Genomic DNA, 18,778 nt, shown 5'->3' on the forward strand with positions numbered 1-18,778 from the left:
AAAACGTAACTGGTAAAGTCAAATTTGGTGATGGCTCACAGGCTGGAATCACCGGTAAGTGATCAATAATTGTTCAAGGTAAAAAAGGAGAACAACGTTTATTGACTGAAGTTTATTATATACCAAATATGAAAAGCAATATAATCAGTCTAGGACAAACCACTGAGTCGGGATGTGACACCCGAATAAAGAACGAGTTTTTGACTATGCACGATAGTGAAGGCCCCGGTTAGTTATGTAAGTAAACAGATTAGCAAACAGACTTTACAAAGTAAAACTGAAGTTTGGAAGCCCGATTTGTTTAAAATCGGTGATAAAGGAGGACACGTGGAAGTGACATGCAAGAATCGGTCATATCCGATTTGATAAGCTAAAGACGATGGGAAGGAAGAAGATGGTTTTTGGACTTCCAAGTATTAAGTATGAAGAAAAGATATGTGAATCATGATTAATGGGGAAACAAACAAGGAGTGCCTTCCCGTCTGAAGCAACGTTTCGAGCCACTCTTGTTCTTGAACTGTTATATGGAGATTTGTGTGGACCTATAACACCAACAACCATGGGAGGTAACAACTATATTTTTGTTATTATTGATGATTTTTCACGGTATATATGTGGATTATTCTTTTGAAGGAAAAGGTGATGCTTTCGAAAAATTTAAGAGTTTTAATGCACTTATAGAGAAGGAAACTGAAAAATCGATTAAAATTCCCCGAACCAATAGGGGAGGGGAGGTTACATCGAATGAATTCCGGAATTTTTGTGAAGAAAGTAGGTTAAACCGACATCTCATTACACCATATATGCCACAACAGAATGGTGTGGTGGAACGTCGGAACCAGACACTACTCGAGATGGCCTGAAGCATCATGAAAGCAATGCATGTTCCGAGTTATCTATGGTGGGAAGCAGCTCGTCATGAAGTATATCTAATAAACCGAGTCACAACATGAGCAATTTAAAATTTGACACCCTATGAAAGATTCAAGGGTAATAAACCGAGTGTGAAGCACATAAGGGCATTTGGGTGCATGGCTTATGCAAAAACTGAAAGACTAAGTTTGAGAAAGTTAGATGGCAGGTCATAGAACCGGGTTCAAAGGCCTACCTGTAATACAACTCGAAGAGTCGTAAGATACATGTAAGCTGAGATGTAGTCGTTAACGAGAGTATCGGGTGGAACTAGGAAAAGGTAAGTGAAAACGGGAAACCGGGAATGTGCATTGTACCATAGGGAAGTTTGATATACACAGGGTTGGGCCGATTAATACAGTTGGGGATGAGCCCAGTAACGGGGCACCTACAAGTGATGTTGGCAACCAAAATTCAAACAACAATAACTCATTTGATGGCCCAAGTACAAACAACAACCCAAGATCATAAGCTAGTTCTTGGTTCGGCTTTTGTTCAGGCCCGCAATCACCAGCTGTAGCCGAACTAGCCCAGCAAACTAAAGCCGCATGGCCTGAGGCGTTCGGGCCGAGCTCACATTCTGCCAGGTTAGATGACTACATCCTTCATGTTGACTTGGAATGTGTTGAATTATGGCATACACCAGACAATGAGCCAAATTGTTATGAAGAAGCCAAACCGAAGCATGAATGGGTTAGAGCTATGCAAGCCAAAATTAACTCGATAACAAATAATGATACTTGGAGGTTAGTCGAGCCACCAAAAGGTTTAAAATTTATTGGGGTAAAATGGGTATTTAAAGTAAAGAGAAATGCAAACGGTACGATAAACAAGCATAAAGTGCGGTTGGTGGCAAAAGGGTATGTTCAACAACCGCGGATTGATTTTGATGAAGTCTTTGCCCGGTCACTCGTATTGAGACCATACACTTGCTAATTTCCCTAGCAACAGCAAACAAATGAGAAATCTACCACTTGGATGTGAAAACCGCCTTCTTGCACGGTGGTCTAAAAGAAGACGTTTATGTTAATCAACCAGATGGGTTATAAAAACGAGGCCAATATCATAAGGTTTATAAATTGTCTAAGACATTGTACGGGCTTAGACAAGCGCCACGAGCCTAGTGATACAAGGTAATCAGAGATAGGAGTAAGATTGTTATTTTTTCTATATATCAAATAACTCATACAAGAGATTGTTTAAATAATAGAAATATAATCTAAACAAGGAAATACTAAATATGGAAGACATTGCCCTTTAATTACGTGATCTCTTGCCTTGATTGTGTTTTCTAGAATATTCTAACACTCCTCCTCAAGTTGTGTAGTGGGATCTCCAATACCCAACTTGCCTAAAACTGCTTCAAACCCTTTTGCTGCAACTGCTTTTGTAAGAATATCAGCTAACTGCTCTTCTGACCTTATGAAAGGGAGTTCCACGGTGCCATCTTCAATTTTCTCTTTTACAAAGTGTCTATCTATTTCAACATGTTTCGTTCTATCATGCTGGACAGGATTTTTTGAAATTTTAATCGCAGCCATGTTATCACACATTAATTGAGTTGGAAACCTTAGAGGAAAGCCAATTTCGTTCATTAGTTTTTTAAGCCAGAGAATTTCTGTGATCCCTTTAACGATACCCCTGAATTCTGATTCTGCACTTGATAGAGACACAACCTTCTGTTTCTTGCTTCTCCAAGTGACTAAGTTTCCTCCAACTAAGGTAAAAAATCCTGCAGTAGATCTTCTATCATTCGGATTTCCAACCCAATCTGCATCAGTAAAAGCTTTAACATCCAGATGTCCATTGTTCTTGAATACTATACCTCTTCCTGGAGTTCTCTTAAGGTATCTTATAATTCTCATAACTGCTTCCATGTGCTCTGATTGAGGCTGGTGCATGAATTGACTTACCACTCCAACAGCATAGGCAATGTCAGGTCTGGTATGAGCCAAGTAAATTAACTTTCCTACCAGTCTTTGGTACCTTTCACGATCTGCTAGCTCAGCTCCTTCAGTAATCTTGAGTTTATGATTTACTATCATTGGAGTGTCACTTGGTTTGCAATCCAGCATAACTGTTTCTGTTAACAGGTCAAGTATATATTTTCGTTGAGAAATAAAAATTCCTTCTTTTGACCGAAGGACCTCAATCCCTAGAAAATACTTTAGCCCTCCAAGGTCTTTCATTTCAAATTCTTTAAAAAGATTCTTTCGAAGTAAAATAATTTCTTCTTCATCACTTCCTGTTATGATTATGTCGTCAACATAAATTATTAGGCATGTAACTAGATCTCCCTTTCTCTTTAAGAATAGGGTATGATCAGCATTACTTTGTTTGTACCCATATCGTTTCATAGCCATAGTAAGTCTCCCAAACCACGCTCGTGGAGATTGTTTAAGCCCATATAACGCCTTTTTTAGTTTACACACCTCATTTTTTCCAAACCCATCAGAAACCCTGGCGGTGCTTCCATATATACCTCTTCTTCTAGATTTCCATGTAGAAAAGCATTTTTAACATCGAATTGATGAAGTGGCCAATCTTTGTTTGCTGCAACTGAAAATAGCACCCTGATAGTATCAATTTTGGAAACCGGAGAAAAAGTTTCAGAGTAGTCGATGCCGTATGTTTGGGTATATCCTTTAGCGACCAACCTTGCTTTATATCGTTCAATTGTGCCATCAGCTTTATACTTGACTGTAAACACCCACCTGCACCCAACCGGTTTCTTTCCTGCTGGTAACACGCACTTCTCCCACGTGTCATTTTTTATAAGAGCTTTCATTTCTGTATTCATAGCCTCTTGCCATTCGTTTTTCTTGCTTGCTTCTTGAGCTGTTTTTGGAATATTTTCCAAAAAAAAGTGAAGCCGAGAAAGCTTTCGCAACATCAGAAACTCTCCCCCTGTCTACATTTACCGGGTACCTCGAGGATCGAGATACATGTTCTGGTGAGTATCGATCTGCTGGCACACCTCTATTTTTCCTTGGAGGTAGCACACGAGACTGTGGTTCTTCTGGTTCAGTTTCTGGAACTGGGCTGGCATCATGGCTATTAATAGGATTTGAATCGTCAAATGAAATATTTACCTCTTGTTGGATATTATCCGAAGTAGGTTCATTGGTTGTGTATATTGGTTCGTCAGCCCTTTCTATGTTAGTTGTGAGGGACTCGGTGGCTCCATCTACCTGCTCTGTTGGAACAGCATCGGAACAACTCAGAGTATTTAGCCAATCTAGTGATTCACTCACTCTCTCCCCCTGAACGCTAGATTGGTCGGAGAAATAGAATTCGGACTCTAGGAAGTCACAATCCATAGTAACACAGATGCGACGAGTGACTGGATTATAACATCGATATCCCTTTTGATGAGTGGCATATCCTACAAACACACACTTTTCTGCGCAAGGTTCAAGTTTATTCCTCTCAGACTTGGGAATATGTACAAACACGGTACACCCAAAGACACGAGGTAATAAGGTTAAGAATGAAGGAATAGGAACTTGACTTTCTAGTGTTTGTAAAGGAGTTTTATGGTTTAGAATTTGCGTTGGAAGACGATTAAGGAGATATACAAATGTTGCTATTGCTTCAGGCCAGAAATACTTAGGGGTTTGAGATTCAATTATCATAGCACGACATTTTTCAAGTAAAACTCAATTTTTTCGTTCAGCAACACCATTTTGTTGAGGTGTGTTGGGACACGTGGTTTGATGAATAAGGCCATTTTCTTGAAAAAAAAAATTCATCGACTGATTTACAAATTCTCCACCATTATCAGAGCGAAGGATTTGTATTTTTTTGTTGAATTAGGTTTGAATCATTTTATAAAACATAAAGAATTTCTCAGGGACCTCTGATTTATGTTTCATAAAATATACCCAAGTCATTCGAGAAAAATCATCAACAAACAATACAAAATACTTAAATCAATTTTTATTAGAAATTGGAGCTGGACCCCAAACATCAGAATGTATTAAAGAGAACACAGACTTAACCCGAGTATTACTTTGTTCGAAAGAGACTCGATGATTTTTAGCAAGAATACAAGTTTCACACTTCATATCAGTGGATTTATTCAAAAAAAGACTAGGAAATAACGACTTAAGATACCCAAATGACGGATGGCCAAGACGACGATGCCATAACCAAAGCTGTCTATCAGCCGTTCTGTGAGCAAGCATGGCATGTCCCTTGTGAGTCACCTCATCAACATAGTAAAGACCTCCTCTCTCAGTACCACGCCCAATTATCTCCTTCGTAAGAATGTCCTACAAAATGCAAAATGTTGGATACATTAGTACCACGCAATTTAGTTCTTTTGTCACATGGCTCACAGACAATAGTTTTGAGGATAATTTTGGAATGTAGAGACACTTGTTTAGCTTCATTTTCTTAGAAAATTCAATCGAACCTCCTCCTTCGACCTTAACTCGTTCTCCACTAGCGGTTTCGATATAAGTTTTAGATGATGGAGACATGTTTAAAATATCTCTATGATCATATGTCATAGTATCCGTAGCCCCACAATCAAAAATCCATGAATTTAATTGTTTTGAACTAGTATTTGATGAGGCACTAGTTTGATTTACCTTAGATTTTAGATTAAAATTGCTAGGAGCCTGCTTGTCATAATCAAAACAATTGTGACTAAAATACTTGGGGTTAATAATTGAAGGGTCTGGAGTGTAACTTCTCCAAAACCCTTTACCTGCATCTGTTTGTTCGTTCTCCAGAGTCACGCCGCCAAATCCTGAAGCACCGCCCTCTTGTTCCGACGCCGGCGATCTGTCGGATGCGCCGTTGGAGTTGCGGCTTCCGATGACAGCCGCCGCCTTGCTTTGCTGCCCTGGCTTCTCCCACCATTCTGGATAACCAACGATCTTGAAGCAGTTCTCCTTGGTATGTCTCTTCATATTGCAATGGGTACAATATAACTTTGATTTATCTTCTTTATCTTTACCTCGCTGTGGCTCGTAACGAGTTTTCGATTTTCCGATTGATTCCCGTCCGACCAAACCCAGGCCATCTCAGATCGGCCTGTTGATTTCAGTGGTGGAAGGTTTTAGAATATTGAGTCTCGCTACTTCTCGCCGTATCATCGCATATGCGGCTTCAACCGAAGGGAGGGGATCCTTTTTTAGGATGTCTCGCTTGATTGGTTCCAGCTTGTCATCGATGGTTGTTAACAATTGATAGAGTCTCTGTTCTTGAACTTTATTATTGTATATTTGAATATCTTCTGCGTATTTCATCGGGTTCGGGTCTCTTCTGTCTATGGTCATCCAGATTTTTTGCAGTTTGTTCCAGCAATCTTCTAGAGTGTCTCCTCCTTGCCTCAATGAATTAGCCCTTTTGTGCAGGTCAAACACATGAAGGGAATCAGTTTCCGAACCATATGTAACTGCAAGACCATCCCAAAGAGTCTTTGCAGTTGGATATTGCGAGACATTATTCACCAGACTCGCATCAATATTCTGGATCAACCATGTAAAAACACATTGGTCATCCTGTTCCCACTTTGCAAACGCTGTATCATCCTTTGAGGGAGGTGATGGTTCTCCGGTAATGTGAGAGCTTCTCCCCCTACCTCCAATAGCCTTCTTCATTAGGGTAGCCCATAATGCATAATTATCGCCTTCGAGTTTGATTCCGAGAGAGAGATTCTCGGAATTGGTTGTTGTTGGTTGTCCACCAAGACCGTTTCTTAGTAGCGCAGCGATTTGCAAGGTTAATTCATCAGGTATTTTGGTCAGAATGGTGTTTTCGTCTGCCATGTTTGGTTGCAGATTTCAATAGAGGTTGGCTAGAGTTTATGAATTTCCAGGATTTTGCTCTGATACCATCATATTTTTTCTATATATCAAATAACTCATACAAGAGATTGTTTAAATAATAGAAATATAATCTAAACAAGGAAATACTAAATATGGAAGACATTGCCCTTTAATTACGTGATCTCTTGCCTTGATTGTGTTTTCTAGAATATTCTAACACTTAGAACATCAATCTAGATCAAATCTGAAAAGAGATGAAGTTTATTCGGAGCTCGAAAGAACAGTCAGTGTATTGAAAGACGGGTGGTAAACATTTATTAGTTGTAAATGGTGGTGTTAAAATAAAACAAGATTCGTATGCAAAGAAAGTATTGGTTCTAACAGGCATTGAACCAAGTAATCCGGCTCATGTTACTATGGAGTCTGGTCTGCCGTTTTCAAAGGTAGAAGAAAAGACTGAAATTGATCCAACTGAGTATAGAAAGGTTGTGGGCTGTTTGAGATACCTACTTTGCACCCGAACTGATTTAGCCTATTCAGACGGGGTGGTGAGCCGGTATATGTAAAGTTCTCGTGACTCTCATGGGTTGGCTATCAAACAAATTCTTCGGTATATGAATGGTACTAAACAAATTCTTCGGTATATGAATGGTACTACGGGATTTGGAATTAATATGAACGAGAAGGTACAAGGAGATTAATTTTTTTGTGACCTCAGTCATAACATCGATCACGATGATGGTTGAAGTACTACCGATCATATTTTCTTTTATGGAAACAATTCGGTTTCTTGGTGCTCTTAGAAAAAGGAACTGTGGCACTCTCATCTTGTGAGGCTGAGTATTTGGCCGCTACCGATGTTGCATGTCAAGTGATCTAGCTATGACCTTTATTAGGTGAGTTGTTGGGTAAATCACCTCAGAAGGTTAGTCTGAAGATCGATAATACCTCAGCCATTTCATTGGTAAAGAATCTTGTATTCCATAAGAGAACCAAGCACATAAAGTCAATATATCACTTTATCCGTGAATGTTATGAGGCGGAAGAGGCCGATGTTTTTCAAGTAAGTGAACTGAACAGTGAGTTGACATCTTAACGAAAGCCTTAGAAAAGAACAAGTTTAAGGAGTTAAGATATCTTCTTGGAATCAAGGAGCTCCCGAATACGATTCAGATATTCGAGGGGTGAATGTTGGACCATTATTTGCACATATTGCTAGCTAGAGAGTGTGATCGGGTACAAGTTCCAAATATAGGAAAAGAAACAAAAGGAGGTTAACTGTTTTTGTTATTATTTCTTAATGTTTTATTACATTTTAATTAAAAAAATTGATCTAAAATAAGTTTGCCAGCTAACACCATTTGAAGTGTAAATTAATAAATTCAGTGTAATAACCATTCTTAACGAATATGTAACATAAAGCGTTTCGACCTTTCTTTAATAGTTTCTATAAACCTATAGCTCAGTGGTAGAGCGCCAGTCTTGTAAACTGGAGGTCTGTAGTTCGACCCTGTATGAAGGCATTTAATATTATTTTTTATTTTTTTATCCAATTTTTTTTTTATTCAAGTTACAACTTGAAGAGGTGGGTCCCAGCAGAGCCCAGTTGGACCCGCAAGACTCACCTTAAACAGGGACGTCTGCGCAAAGACCAACTGGTTCCGCAGAACCAACCATGCTCGGAGACATGACGTCCTTACGCGCAGTATGCAAGCTGGTCCCGCAGGAAATGCCTCCCAATGGTGAAGGACTCCGCCTGTCCCCGCAGCCTCGGATACAAGCCATTAGGGACTGGCCACCCGCGCAGCATGGCTACACGCACAAGGCACTTAACTCTCCCCAGTGTCACCTGAAGGAATGAGCAAAGGCGGGAGGGGGAAAACTCCCGCCTAAATGAGCCAGTCCGTATGATGGAGGATCTTTTGTGTGATACCTGACGAGGTACAGACAAAAGATCTGACCAAGAATGCGACAGCTCACTGACAGCAGCATGGCAGACAGCACGCCACAGCACTGTGACCAATAGCCGCCGCCTACCCACCAACTCCTGCCATACCACGTGCCTAGCCTGTAGTTGGCAGAAGAGGAAGAGTGCACGACACGCCTGCTCTGTGTCAGCCGCTACCTATCCACCACTCACAGGCAGGGCACGTGCATAGGTTACAGTTGGTAGCGTGTTGGGCCGGCTAAACCCCTTGAAAACCTACCTTCGGCTATAAATACCCCAATGGTATGATCATCTTACAACATCTTATCTTATCATATATACCTGATATCTGCTCTAGCAATCTCTTAATATACTTTTATATTTAAAGAGCAATCTAGTCTGATTCTCACGCCGGAGGGTGGTCACAAGGAGGAACCCCCCCCCCTTCTCAGTGACGAGCTCACGGTGTCTGTTTTGCAGGTTATCAGAAGAACCATCTTCCAAGGGTCTAACCCCTCGTGGGAAACAGCTCTCCAACCCCCAGGTTACCAGTAATCTGCCCGGGGTCTGGTTAGTGTTTCTTCATTGGCGCCATCCGTGCATAAAGCTAGAACTACATCTTTCTCCAGTTTTTCAAAACTTCCAAGATGACTAGAGAAATTCCGGTAACCACAACCCCAGCCACTGGGGTAAACACCGGCAACACAATGTTTACAAACACTACCCCAGCCACCCAAGCTGGGGCAAGTGAAGTACATTTTACGAACACTACCCCAGTCACTCATGTAGGGGCAAGTGGAGTAAATATTCCACTGGGATTCACTGATGCCCAGCTGGAAAAACGAACTCGAGCCCCTCGCCAAACACTTGATCAAGTGAAGGCATGGGCCGAGGCACGTCAAAGAGAATTTCAGGCTGAGTTGGACGAACGCTTGCGTTCAGTCCAACAAGCTGAGGAATTCGGTAGTACTCGCCAGCACCTCAACATGAGTAGTGAGTACGAGTACTCAGACGACGAGAGGGAAGACTCCGACACCGACGCGAACCCTCGCCATAGGGCGAAAGGGAAGCGTAAGGAAACGGATCCCCAGCCAAAAAGGAATTTTGGGGAAGCATTCCAACCAGTCACGGAAAAAAGCTCGCGTGACTTCTCCAAGGCCTTTAGACCTACTGCCACAAACGCAGGAAGGTCAAAATTTGCAAGGGACATTGCAGAAGCAATCGCCCCGAGGAGTGCCAAACAAATGTCCAACATTGGCACATACGATGGTCTATCCGACCCAGATGACCATCTGAACAGGTTCATTGCGGGGGCAACCGTCAGTAACTGGAAGGAACCCACGTGGTGCTACATGTTCCAGATGACTCTGGTAGGAGCTGCTAGAGCATGGTTCGATCGTCTACCGGTCAACCACATCTACGACTGGGCAGACTTCCAACAAAAGTTTAGCCAACACTTCAGCCAGCAACGGAAGTATACCGAGGAGCAATGGACAATCCTCAAATGCATACGAGAGGAAGACGAATCTCTGCCAAACTTCATCACTCGCTTCAACTCAAAGAAGCTAAGTTTGGGCAATATCAGTGAAGATCTTGTTCGCGCTGCCTTCATCCAGGGCGCACATGACCCAGAGCTCATCCGCACCCTAACGGGTAAAGATGGCATGCCATCCACATGGGATGGCATCATGACAGCAGCCAAACGCTATGCGGAAACGGAGAAGCAACTGGGTAGAGACCTTCCGCAGAGCACAAACCTTTACACCCAGAGGACGAGAGAGGACAACGTCCTCACCGCCCGATTGAACAAAAAACGGAAGCAAGGCATTTGGCAGTCAAGGGTAAACTTTGACACCTCATCCGGCTTACAGCACCGATTGGGTGAAAGGGATAATGTAAAGCTGCACCGGAACTCCAGATGGACGCCACTTACCAAAAGCGTCACTGACATATTTGCTACTGAAGAGCTCCCATGGCCAAAGCCTCCAGTAATCCGACATCGTCACGATGCTGATCGGAGCAAGTACTGTGACTATCACAGAACAAAAGGCCACAACACTGAAGAATGCATAGACGTAAAAGACATGGTCGAAACATTCGTCAGAGATGGGACGCTCGCGCACCTCGTGGCGAAATAAAAGCTAAGCAGGCAGGCAGGTGCGTGTGGAACCATGGCTGGGGTAAACACGAATAAAAAATCAGCTTCAATATGGAGACTACATGCTGCGTAAAGAACGAGATCCCGAAACAGGTGCGTGTCGGCTCGATGGCACTCCTGTCCCAACATGGAAGGGAGTTCAATTACACAGTTTGCATGTAATCAATTCCAATTTGTACAGAAAAGGCCAAGAGCCACTTCTAATGGAAATGATTCTCTTTCAAACGTCGAAGCTGATGATTTACATTTATACTTTTTTACACACTAATATGCCGGTTTTCACCGCATAATTACAAAAAACGTCATTGCATGGGAAGGCGGTCCTACCCGCACGAACCCAAAAAGCATGATAAACCTTCACGCAGGTCAGTTGAAGGGGAAAAAAGTTACCATATGAAAGTGCTGGTCTATCCGCATGAATCATTCGAGGGAACTGCACCAACCTATCAACAACCGCGCGTGGGACGGTTCAAAATTCTTAAGAGGAAAAGGTAAACCTATACGCAGGTCAGATATGGGTAAAGTTATGCCATCCTACTAAGTGCAAGTGACGGGTCTACCCGCACAATCACGAAAGAGGAAGCAAAACTTCACACCTATTATCAGCCACGTTCAAAGGTTAACTTATCCTCAACAGGTAAACCTACACGCAGGTCAGATATGGGTAAAGTTATGCCATCCTACTAAGTGCAAGTGACGGGTCTACCCGCACAATCACGAAAGAGGAAGCAAAACTTTAACCCATCAACCACGTTCACAGGTTAACTTATTCTAAACACTTGGAAAATTGCTATTTTAAACTAAGTATGCAAGTCATAAGTTTATAAAGCAAAGAATCCAATGAAAGGAATAACAATCGTATATTTCAATGATATATTACAACAGTGGCCGGGTAACTACCCGCCTAAAAGAAATCTATACAAAGCTAAGTCTATCCTAGCAGTGGGAAGGGATCTTCAGGATCAGGCTTCAGGGCCACCTCCGCTTGGACCAGCACCGTCAGAGCGCGGCTGCCCAAGGAAAGCCTTAAGGATGTTTAGCCCATCATCAGCAGCAGCAGCTTCATTCACCTTCCCCACCACTGGATGCGGGAAGGCAGCGTACTGGTTCACAGCTTGGTCATAAGCAGCTTCAGTATTAACATTGAATAAAGGGAAGTTGGAGGGCGGAAAGCCTCTCTCAGCAAACCCTAGACCAAGCAGGAAGCCAGTCTTCTCCCCATCCTCATGAGAAGCGTTGAGGGCTGCGCTCATCGCATCGTCATAAGAGGTCTCTGAAAGGACCCGACGCACAACCTACAAAAGAATACAAGTTAGAACATTTTCTAATTACGAGCGGAAAGCGTAAAGAAAAAGATAAAGATACCTGAGGCAACGCTTCTCGAAGCAGCCATTGGAGGGTAGCTTGACTTTCTTTGTAAGCACGTTCGGCTCCGCTTTTATCAAGGTTGGCAAGTTGAACTTCCTTGGCGGCAGCCTCTTCGACGCTTTTGAGTTTCCTTTCAGTGCGGTCAAGCACCCCCCTCTGGTCAAGGATCTCCTGCAGCTTCTTGGCATCTTCCATTGCCAAGGCGTCATGAGCATGCTGAAGAGCCTTTAATTTGCATTTAAGCTGCTCATTCTCTTCGCGAAGCGGCTCAGCAACAGCTTCAGCCTTGGCAGCCCTCTCAGTTGAGTTTCGCGCAGTCTCCTTAGCCAGCCGAAGCTGTTCATTCACAGCTTGGGCAGCCTTGGAGCGGGCCTCGAGTCGCGCCTGGACTTCAACCTCGAGGGCCTTGAATGCTCTCTCCTTCTCGGCGGCGGCAGCGGCCAACTGCCGGTTCTCCTCCCGCAGAGCCCGCGTCTCAGATATTTCTTTGGCGCGAGCTGCTTTTAACTTGTCGTTTTCACGACAAAGCAGCTCGACGCGGGGCTGCATCCGGGCTTGGAGAACCCGAAGCTCATTGGTTAGCCTACCCTCCTGGTAGCTAGCCATGGCTTCCCCCAACGCACCATAAGGAGCAGCGTGGCGAGCCCAATCCACGCACTCCACAGGGGTGCGAAGGGTTGTTCCTCGGCGTATGTTCCATCTTGGAACATACACTTCATTGGAATCCGACACTGCAAAAGAAACAAAGGCAGTTAGGAAAAGATGACAAAAATATACAAAGGAAAAAGAACCCTACGTACCTGTAGGGTCAATAACAGGCCGATAGCCGCCAAACCCATCACCTGAACCTAAAGGAAATCCATCCAACAGGTCAGGCAGACGGGAAGGTGGCATAGATCGGCGGGAAGCCCGGCGCGTACCTGATGGTCCGGCCGTCGGTGCCGGTGGCTCAGGATCTCTTGGCCTGGCGGGTAAACCTCCACGAACCGACCCGCGGTCTGCTCTAAGATGGGCAACTCGTTCTCGTCCAGAGCACGAGTACCCATCCGCGCGGGACCATCTTCCTCCCGCGGGTTCAGGAGCGACTGAAGATCATTCCCCTCTGAAATCAACAAGAAAGTTAGAAAAAATCGAAGTCAGCAAAATGAAACAAGACGTACCATAAGGGACAGAGTTCGAACCATATTCAAGGACGATCGGAACCTTATCCGCATTCGCCGCCTTCCACACCCGGCTCATCCCCAGCATCACCATCGCCGACTCCGGAAAACGGAAAACCGGGGACTGGACCCGGGATATCTTCGAGAACCATTCCGCCTCCTCGTAGTTGAGGGCGGGAAGGTTCGGAAGCGCCTGGCCATTCTTGAACTTCATGGCGATGGGGATGGCGCGAGCGGATATGAAGAAGAACTCTCTTCTCCATGAGCGAAGACTCCGCTCGGTGGTACAAATCTTTAAACCCTTGATACGGGTTGTAAGAGTGTACCACCCCTGGATGCACCTCCAAGTGTAGAAGGTCATCAGACGGTCAACGAGGGGCTCAAGGCCCAGTATCCGGCACACCCACTCAAAGTGCCGGACCTTGGCAATGGCCATGGGGTGCACCTCTGTCAGGTGCACACCGTGCCTCTCCAGGACACGGTACACAAACTTTGTCAACGGAAACCTAAGGTTTCCGTAGACAAAGAATGCAGCATAAACCCCGATCTTGCCACTAGGGGCATCGTACACAGTATGGTGGGGTTCAGGAAACTCAGGCTCGAGAGACTCGAGCATGAACTTCCTGACGATATACTGGTACAGATCGACAGGAAGAGAGCACTGGCATTCGCCAGCAGTCTTCTGGTCATCAGCATCATGAGAAGACATGGTGGAAGAAAGATGAAAAGAGATTTCAGGGTAATGCTTTACTGAACAGAAAAATTCGCCGGAAATTACTTGAGAAGAAGAGATGAAAGTGAAAAGTGTGAATTGCAAATAACCCTCTCCCCCTTTATATAGTAATCGCAATTAATGCGATGAATTTAATACGGAAGAGAGAGAAATCAAAGGTGCAATGAAACTATGACGCGTGGCAAAAGCAAGCTGGCAACATCTGTCACAAGGACGTATGCCAGAGATTTCGCGGCTACGCGCCCGAAATCCCGTGCCCACGCGCCTGAAAAAGCAACTGGAATGACCACATAATGTCATGTCGCCATAACTTCTGGCACGTCCTGACACCGTCAGAAGAAACCGTCACACGACGTTTGAGGTATTGGGTTGTTCTTATCCATCTACCAACTCTTCAAATTTCAAGTTTAAAATTTGAAGACAAGATTCAAAAAAAAAAAAAAAAAAAAAAAAAAAAAAAAAAAAAAGCGGGAAAATACCCCTTACCTTGGCAAACAAGTAACCGTAAGACGGATGCGGGTACAGTGTGAAGGCAAAACATTTCACATACCTAGCACCCGCAGGGAATTGAAGCCAAGTAAAACCTTGGCAAACAAGTAACCGTAAGACGGATGCGGGTACAGTGTAAAGGCAAAACCCTTCACATACCTAGCACCCGCAGGGAATTGAAGCCAAGTAAACTTTGGTGAACAAGTAACCGTAAGACGGATGCGGGTACAGTGTAAAGGCAAAACCCTTCACATACCTAGCACCCGCAGGGAATTGAAGCCAAATATTCCTCGGCAACCAAGTAACTATAAGACGGGTGCGGGTACAGTGTAAAGGCAAAACCCTTCACATACCTAGCACCCGCAGGGAATTGACGCCAGGAATACCTTGGAAGTAAAGTAACCGTAAGACGAGCGCTGGTACAGTGTTAAGGCAAAACCCTTCACATACCTAGCGCTCCGCTGGGAATTGAAACCAAGAAGGATCTTCTGGGCAATGCTTGCGGAAACGGAAATAACATCCCCGCATAGCGGGAACGTCGAGAACTACGTTGTTTGAAGCTCTAGGATGGAATTGGTGGTTTTAACATAATTGATCACTATGTTCAAAACCACCAAAACCTCATGGAGAATCTAAACAAGTAGGACTCAACGCTCCCGACTTGCGAGGAGGTTATAGACCTACCCGCATCATACCCAAAGACCAAGCAGGAAACTCGGGCATTTCTGCAAGTGACAAGGACTTCCGCGGGAAGAATCCCCATGGAAAACCTTACAAAAACCCTTTTCAAAACCCTCTGCTTAAGTCCAAAAGTTCACCTCACTTTATTAAACATGCATGAGACGAACATTGGACTGGGGGGACTTGAAGAGGTAGGTCCCAGCAGAGCCCAGTTGGACCCGCAAGACTCACCTTAAACAGGGACGTCTGCGCAAAGACCAACTGGTTCCGCAGAACCAACCATGCTCGGAGACATGACGTCCTTACGCGCAGTATGCAAGCTGGTCCCGCAGGAAATGCCTCCCAATGGTGAAGGACTCCGCCTGTCCCCGCAGCCTCGGATACAAGCCATTAGGGACTGGCCACCCGCGCAGCATGGCTACACGCACAAGGCACTTAACTCTCCCCAGTGTCACCTGAAGGAATGAGCAAAGGCGGGAGGGGGAAAACTCCCGCCTAAATGAGCCAGTCCGTATGATGGAGGATCTTTTGTGTGATACCTGACGAGGTACAGACAAAAGATCTGACCAAGAATGCGACAGCTCACTGACAGCAGCATGGCAGACAGCACGCCACAGCACTGTGACCAATAGCCGCCGCCTACCCACCAACTCCTGCCATACCACGTGCCTAGCCTGTAGTTGGCATAAGAGGAAGAGTGCACGACACGCCTGCTCTGTGTCAGCCGCTACCTATCCACCACTCACAGGCAGGGCACGTGCATAGGTTACAGTTGGTAGCGTGTTGGGCCGGCTAAACCCCTTGAAAACCTACCTTCGGCTATAAATACCCCAATGGTATGATCATCTTACAACATCTTATCTTATCATATATACCTGATATCTGCTCTAGCAATCTCTTAATATACTTTTATATTTAAAGAGCAATCTAGTCTGATTCTCACGCCGGAGGGTGGTCACAAGGAGGAACCCCCCCCTTCTCAGTGACGAGCTCACGGTGTCTGTTTTGCAGGTTATCAGAAGAACCATCTTCCAAGGGTCTAACCCCTCGTGGGAAACAGCTCTCCAACCCCCAGGTTACCAGTAATCTGCCCGGGGTCTGGTTAGTGTTTCTTCACAACTTAAATTTTAATTATAAACAACAAAATCAATTATGGTCACTGCAACATAACTAGAGAACTTGCAAACACAAATTATCTTTTATTCAGATTCTCATTTCAAGATACAACACCAATTTTAACCATTAATTCAACTTTCTTTTACGCATACAGAACCTTGATCCTGTGTGTCTCCGGACCGGCCACCATATCTTCCCAAACCAAATCCGATAACGCCATTGTCAGTTCCCCAACTTTCCCTGTAACGAAACCAACATCATTAATCAATAAATGAACACTTCATTTTAACGATAAATAATCGAAAATGTAGTTTTTTACCGTCGCCAATCAGTTTTTCGTCCCACTCAATAATAGGCAACACAGGAAGTGTGCTACCAATATACATCATTTCAGCAGCCTGTTTAGCATCCTCAACTGTAATATTCCCAACCGTCACACTCTTCAACCGCCCGTTTTCAACCAACTTCGGCGCCAATTCAAGAAGCCGTTTCGCAGTACACCCACTCAAAATCTTATCAAAAAACGGCAAAATAAGTTCTTTTTCACGCGTCACAAATCCCACGTTCACGTTCGGACCCTCGGCCACATACCCGTCATCGTCCACCCAAATTGACGCAAATGCGCCTTTCTCTTCCGCTTCAAGTTTTGATAAGACGTTTGGGAGGTAGTTAACGTTCTTGCTTGTTGCAAATAATGGTACTTTCATTGGGATTGTGGAGGTTATTACTTTTACGCCTTCTTTACATTGAGAGAACTCTTCGTCTATAACAACTGCGTAGAATGCGGTTGTTGGGCACCCGGAAGGTGAAAGTAAGAAGTCTCCTGGTCCTGACTTATCCAATATCTTAATGTTCCTTTCGTGCATTTTGATGCGGATGTCAGCTGGATGAGGATTGACCGAAGAGTTGATTTTGGGAATGGTGGTGAGAGTTTGGCGCGTGATGCTGATAATAAGATACGGTCGAGATGTCCATCGAGCTCGTAGAGGTATCTGTGTGATGTACATACGTCGAATCAAAATAGATTTTGTGTTACTGAATATCGATTATAGTATGTATAATAATGTCTTAGTCAAACCCGGTAACCTTTTAGTCAAAACCCATACTGACCCGAACAAAAATGTCCATTTTTAAAATGACCCGTCATGACCCGAACCTGTTCTATCCTAAACCAAAATGACCATTTGGCCCGTCAACGACTCGAATCAATTGTGGCATGAACCAGTTCACCGAACTAAAATGATCATTTTTAAATGGCCCGTTTTCACCCGACCCCGTTATGACCTGAACCCGAATGTATCCTGACCCAAATTAACCATTTTTTATGGGCTTTAGACCCGAATGTATCCTGACCCGAACCTGTTCTGACCCAAACCAAAATGATAATTTTTTAAAATGACCCGCTTTGACCTTAACCAAAATGACGATTTCCAAGATGGTTCGTCATGACCCGAACTGCCGAACCCATCCAGACACAACCCGTTATGACACGAACCAAATTGACCATTTTTAAATGGCCCGTTCTGACCCCAACCCATCCTGACCCAAACCACAGGGCCATTTTCAAATGGCCCGTCCTGACCCAAACTCATTCTGACCTGAGCCAAAACGACCTTTTCTAAATGCCCATCCCTACCCAAACCCGTTCTAACCCGTTACCCCACCCAACCCGACCCGTCCATAATTCCATATCCCCATGCCTAAATTTACAACATCAAGAACTTACCCATCAAGGATAATGGCAGTATCAAACACGCTGTGTCCTCGATGCACCATATGATCATCGATCGGGATGACCATCATCGCAGGATCGAGAATAATCCCACCATAAACACTAGAATACATTGCTGGATATGGCACCTTCTTAACTAAATTCCACTTATCATGTAACTTCTCTAGTAACTAATCATAATAACAAAAACAACCACCATTAATTATTATTATTTTGCATAATTATATTTAGAGGTTCAAATATGATCATATCTATATTCAAATATGTACCTCAGATGATGATGAAAAAACATGAACTTGGGATTCTTTATCTAAGATCAATCAGCAATTAAATTAAACATCAAAATTGTAAAATTAAATAATACTATAATTAATAAGAAATTTACCTGAATTAGCTGCCATTTGATTGAGTGAGTGAGTGAGTGAGTGAGTGAGTGAGTGAAGAAATTTGGAGTGATTTATAAAGATAAGTTTGGCTACTTTACCAAATATAAAACAAAGGAATCAAGAAGAGATTAGAAGTAAAGACAAAAGAAGGTGGCTATATCTAATATCAATAGTTATTTGATTTCTAAAAGATTTACTCCCTCCGTCCCAATTTAAATGTCCTAGTTTGACTTTTCAAATCTTTTTTTTGCAACTTTGTTCGTAAATATTTTTGTTCGTGCCATATAATACTTGATGAAAATTATATCAATGTAAAATACATTTAAAACACAATCC

The 18,778-nt window shown here is 43.6% G+C and overlaps 1 protein-coding gene and 1 pseudogene across 2 annotated transcripts; both read right to left on the minus strand.

Moving 5' to 3' along the window:
• Nucleotides 1–5,945: 5,945 nt before the first annotated feature.
• On the minus strand, nucleotides 5,946–6,692 carry LOC143594477 (uncharacterized). Its single transcript, XM_077073786.1, has one exon. It carries the CDS (start codon nucleotides 6,690–6,692, stop codon nucleotides 5,946–5,948), a length of 747 nt encoding a protein of 248 aa, XP_076929901.1.
• Nucleotides 6,693–16,405: 9,713 nt separating this feature from the next.
• On the minus strand, nucleotides 16,406–18,547 carry LOC143594480 (D-amino-acid transaminase, chloroplastic-like; annotated as a pseudogene). Its single transcript, XR_013146339.1, has 5 exons — nucleotides 18,442–18,547; nucleotides 18,326–18,366; nucleotides 18,051–18,226; nucleotides 16,644–17,316; nucleotides 16,406–16,564 (listed from the first exon to the last, which is right to left on the minus strand). The product of XR_013146339.1 is annotated as a D-amino-acid transaminase, chloroplastic-like (transcript).
• Nucleotides 18,548–18,778: the final 231 nt, after the last annotated feature.

The sequence above is a fragment of the Bidens hawaiensis genome, unplaced genomic scaffold, assembly GCF_021521415.1.
Source record: "Bidens hawaiensis isolate Kalapana, Puna unplaced genomic scaffold, B.hawaiensis_p1.1 tig00043684_1, whole genome shotgun sequence".
Taxonomy (NCBI): Eukaryota; Viridiplantae; Streptophyta; class Magnoliopsida; order Asterales; family Asteraceae; genus Bidens; species Bidens hawaiensis.

Coding starts and splice junctions, on each gene's coding strand:
- LOC143594477 (XM_077073786.1), bottom strand. CDS start 6,692: ATGGCAGACGAAAACACCATTCTGACCAAAATACCTGATGAATTAACC.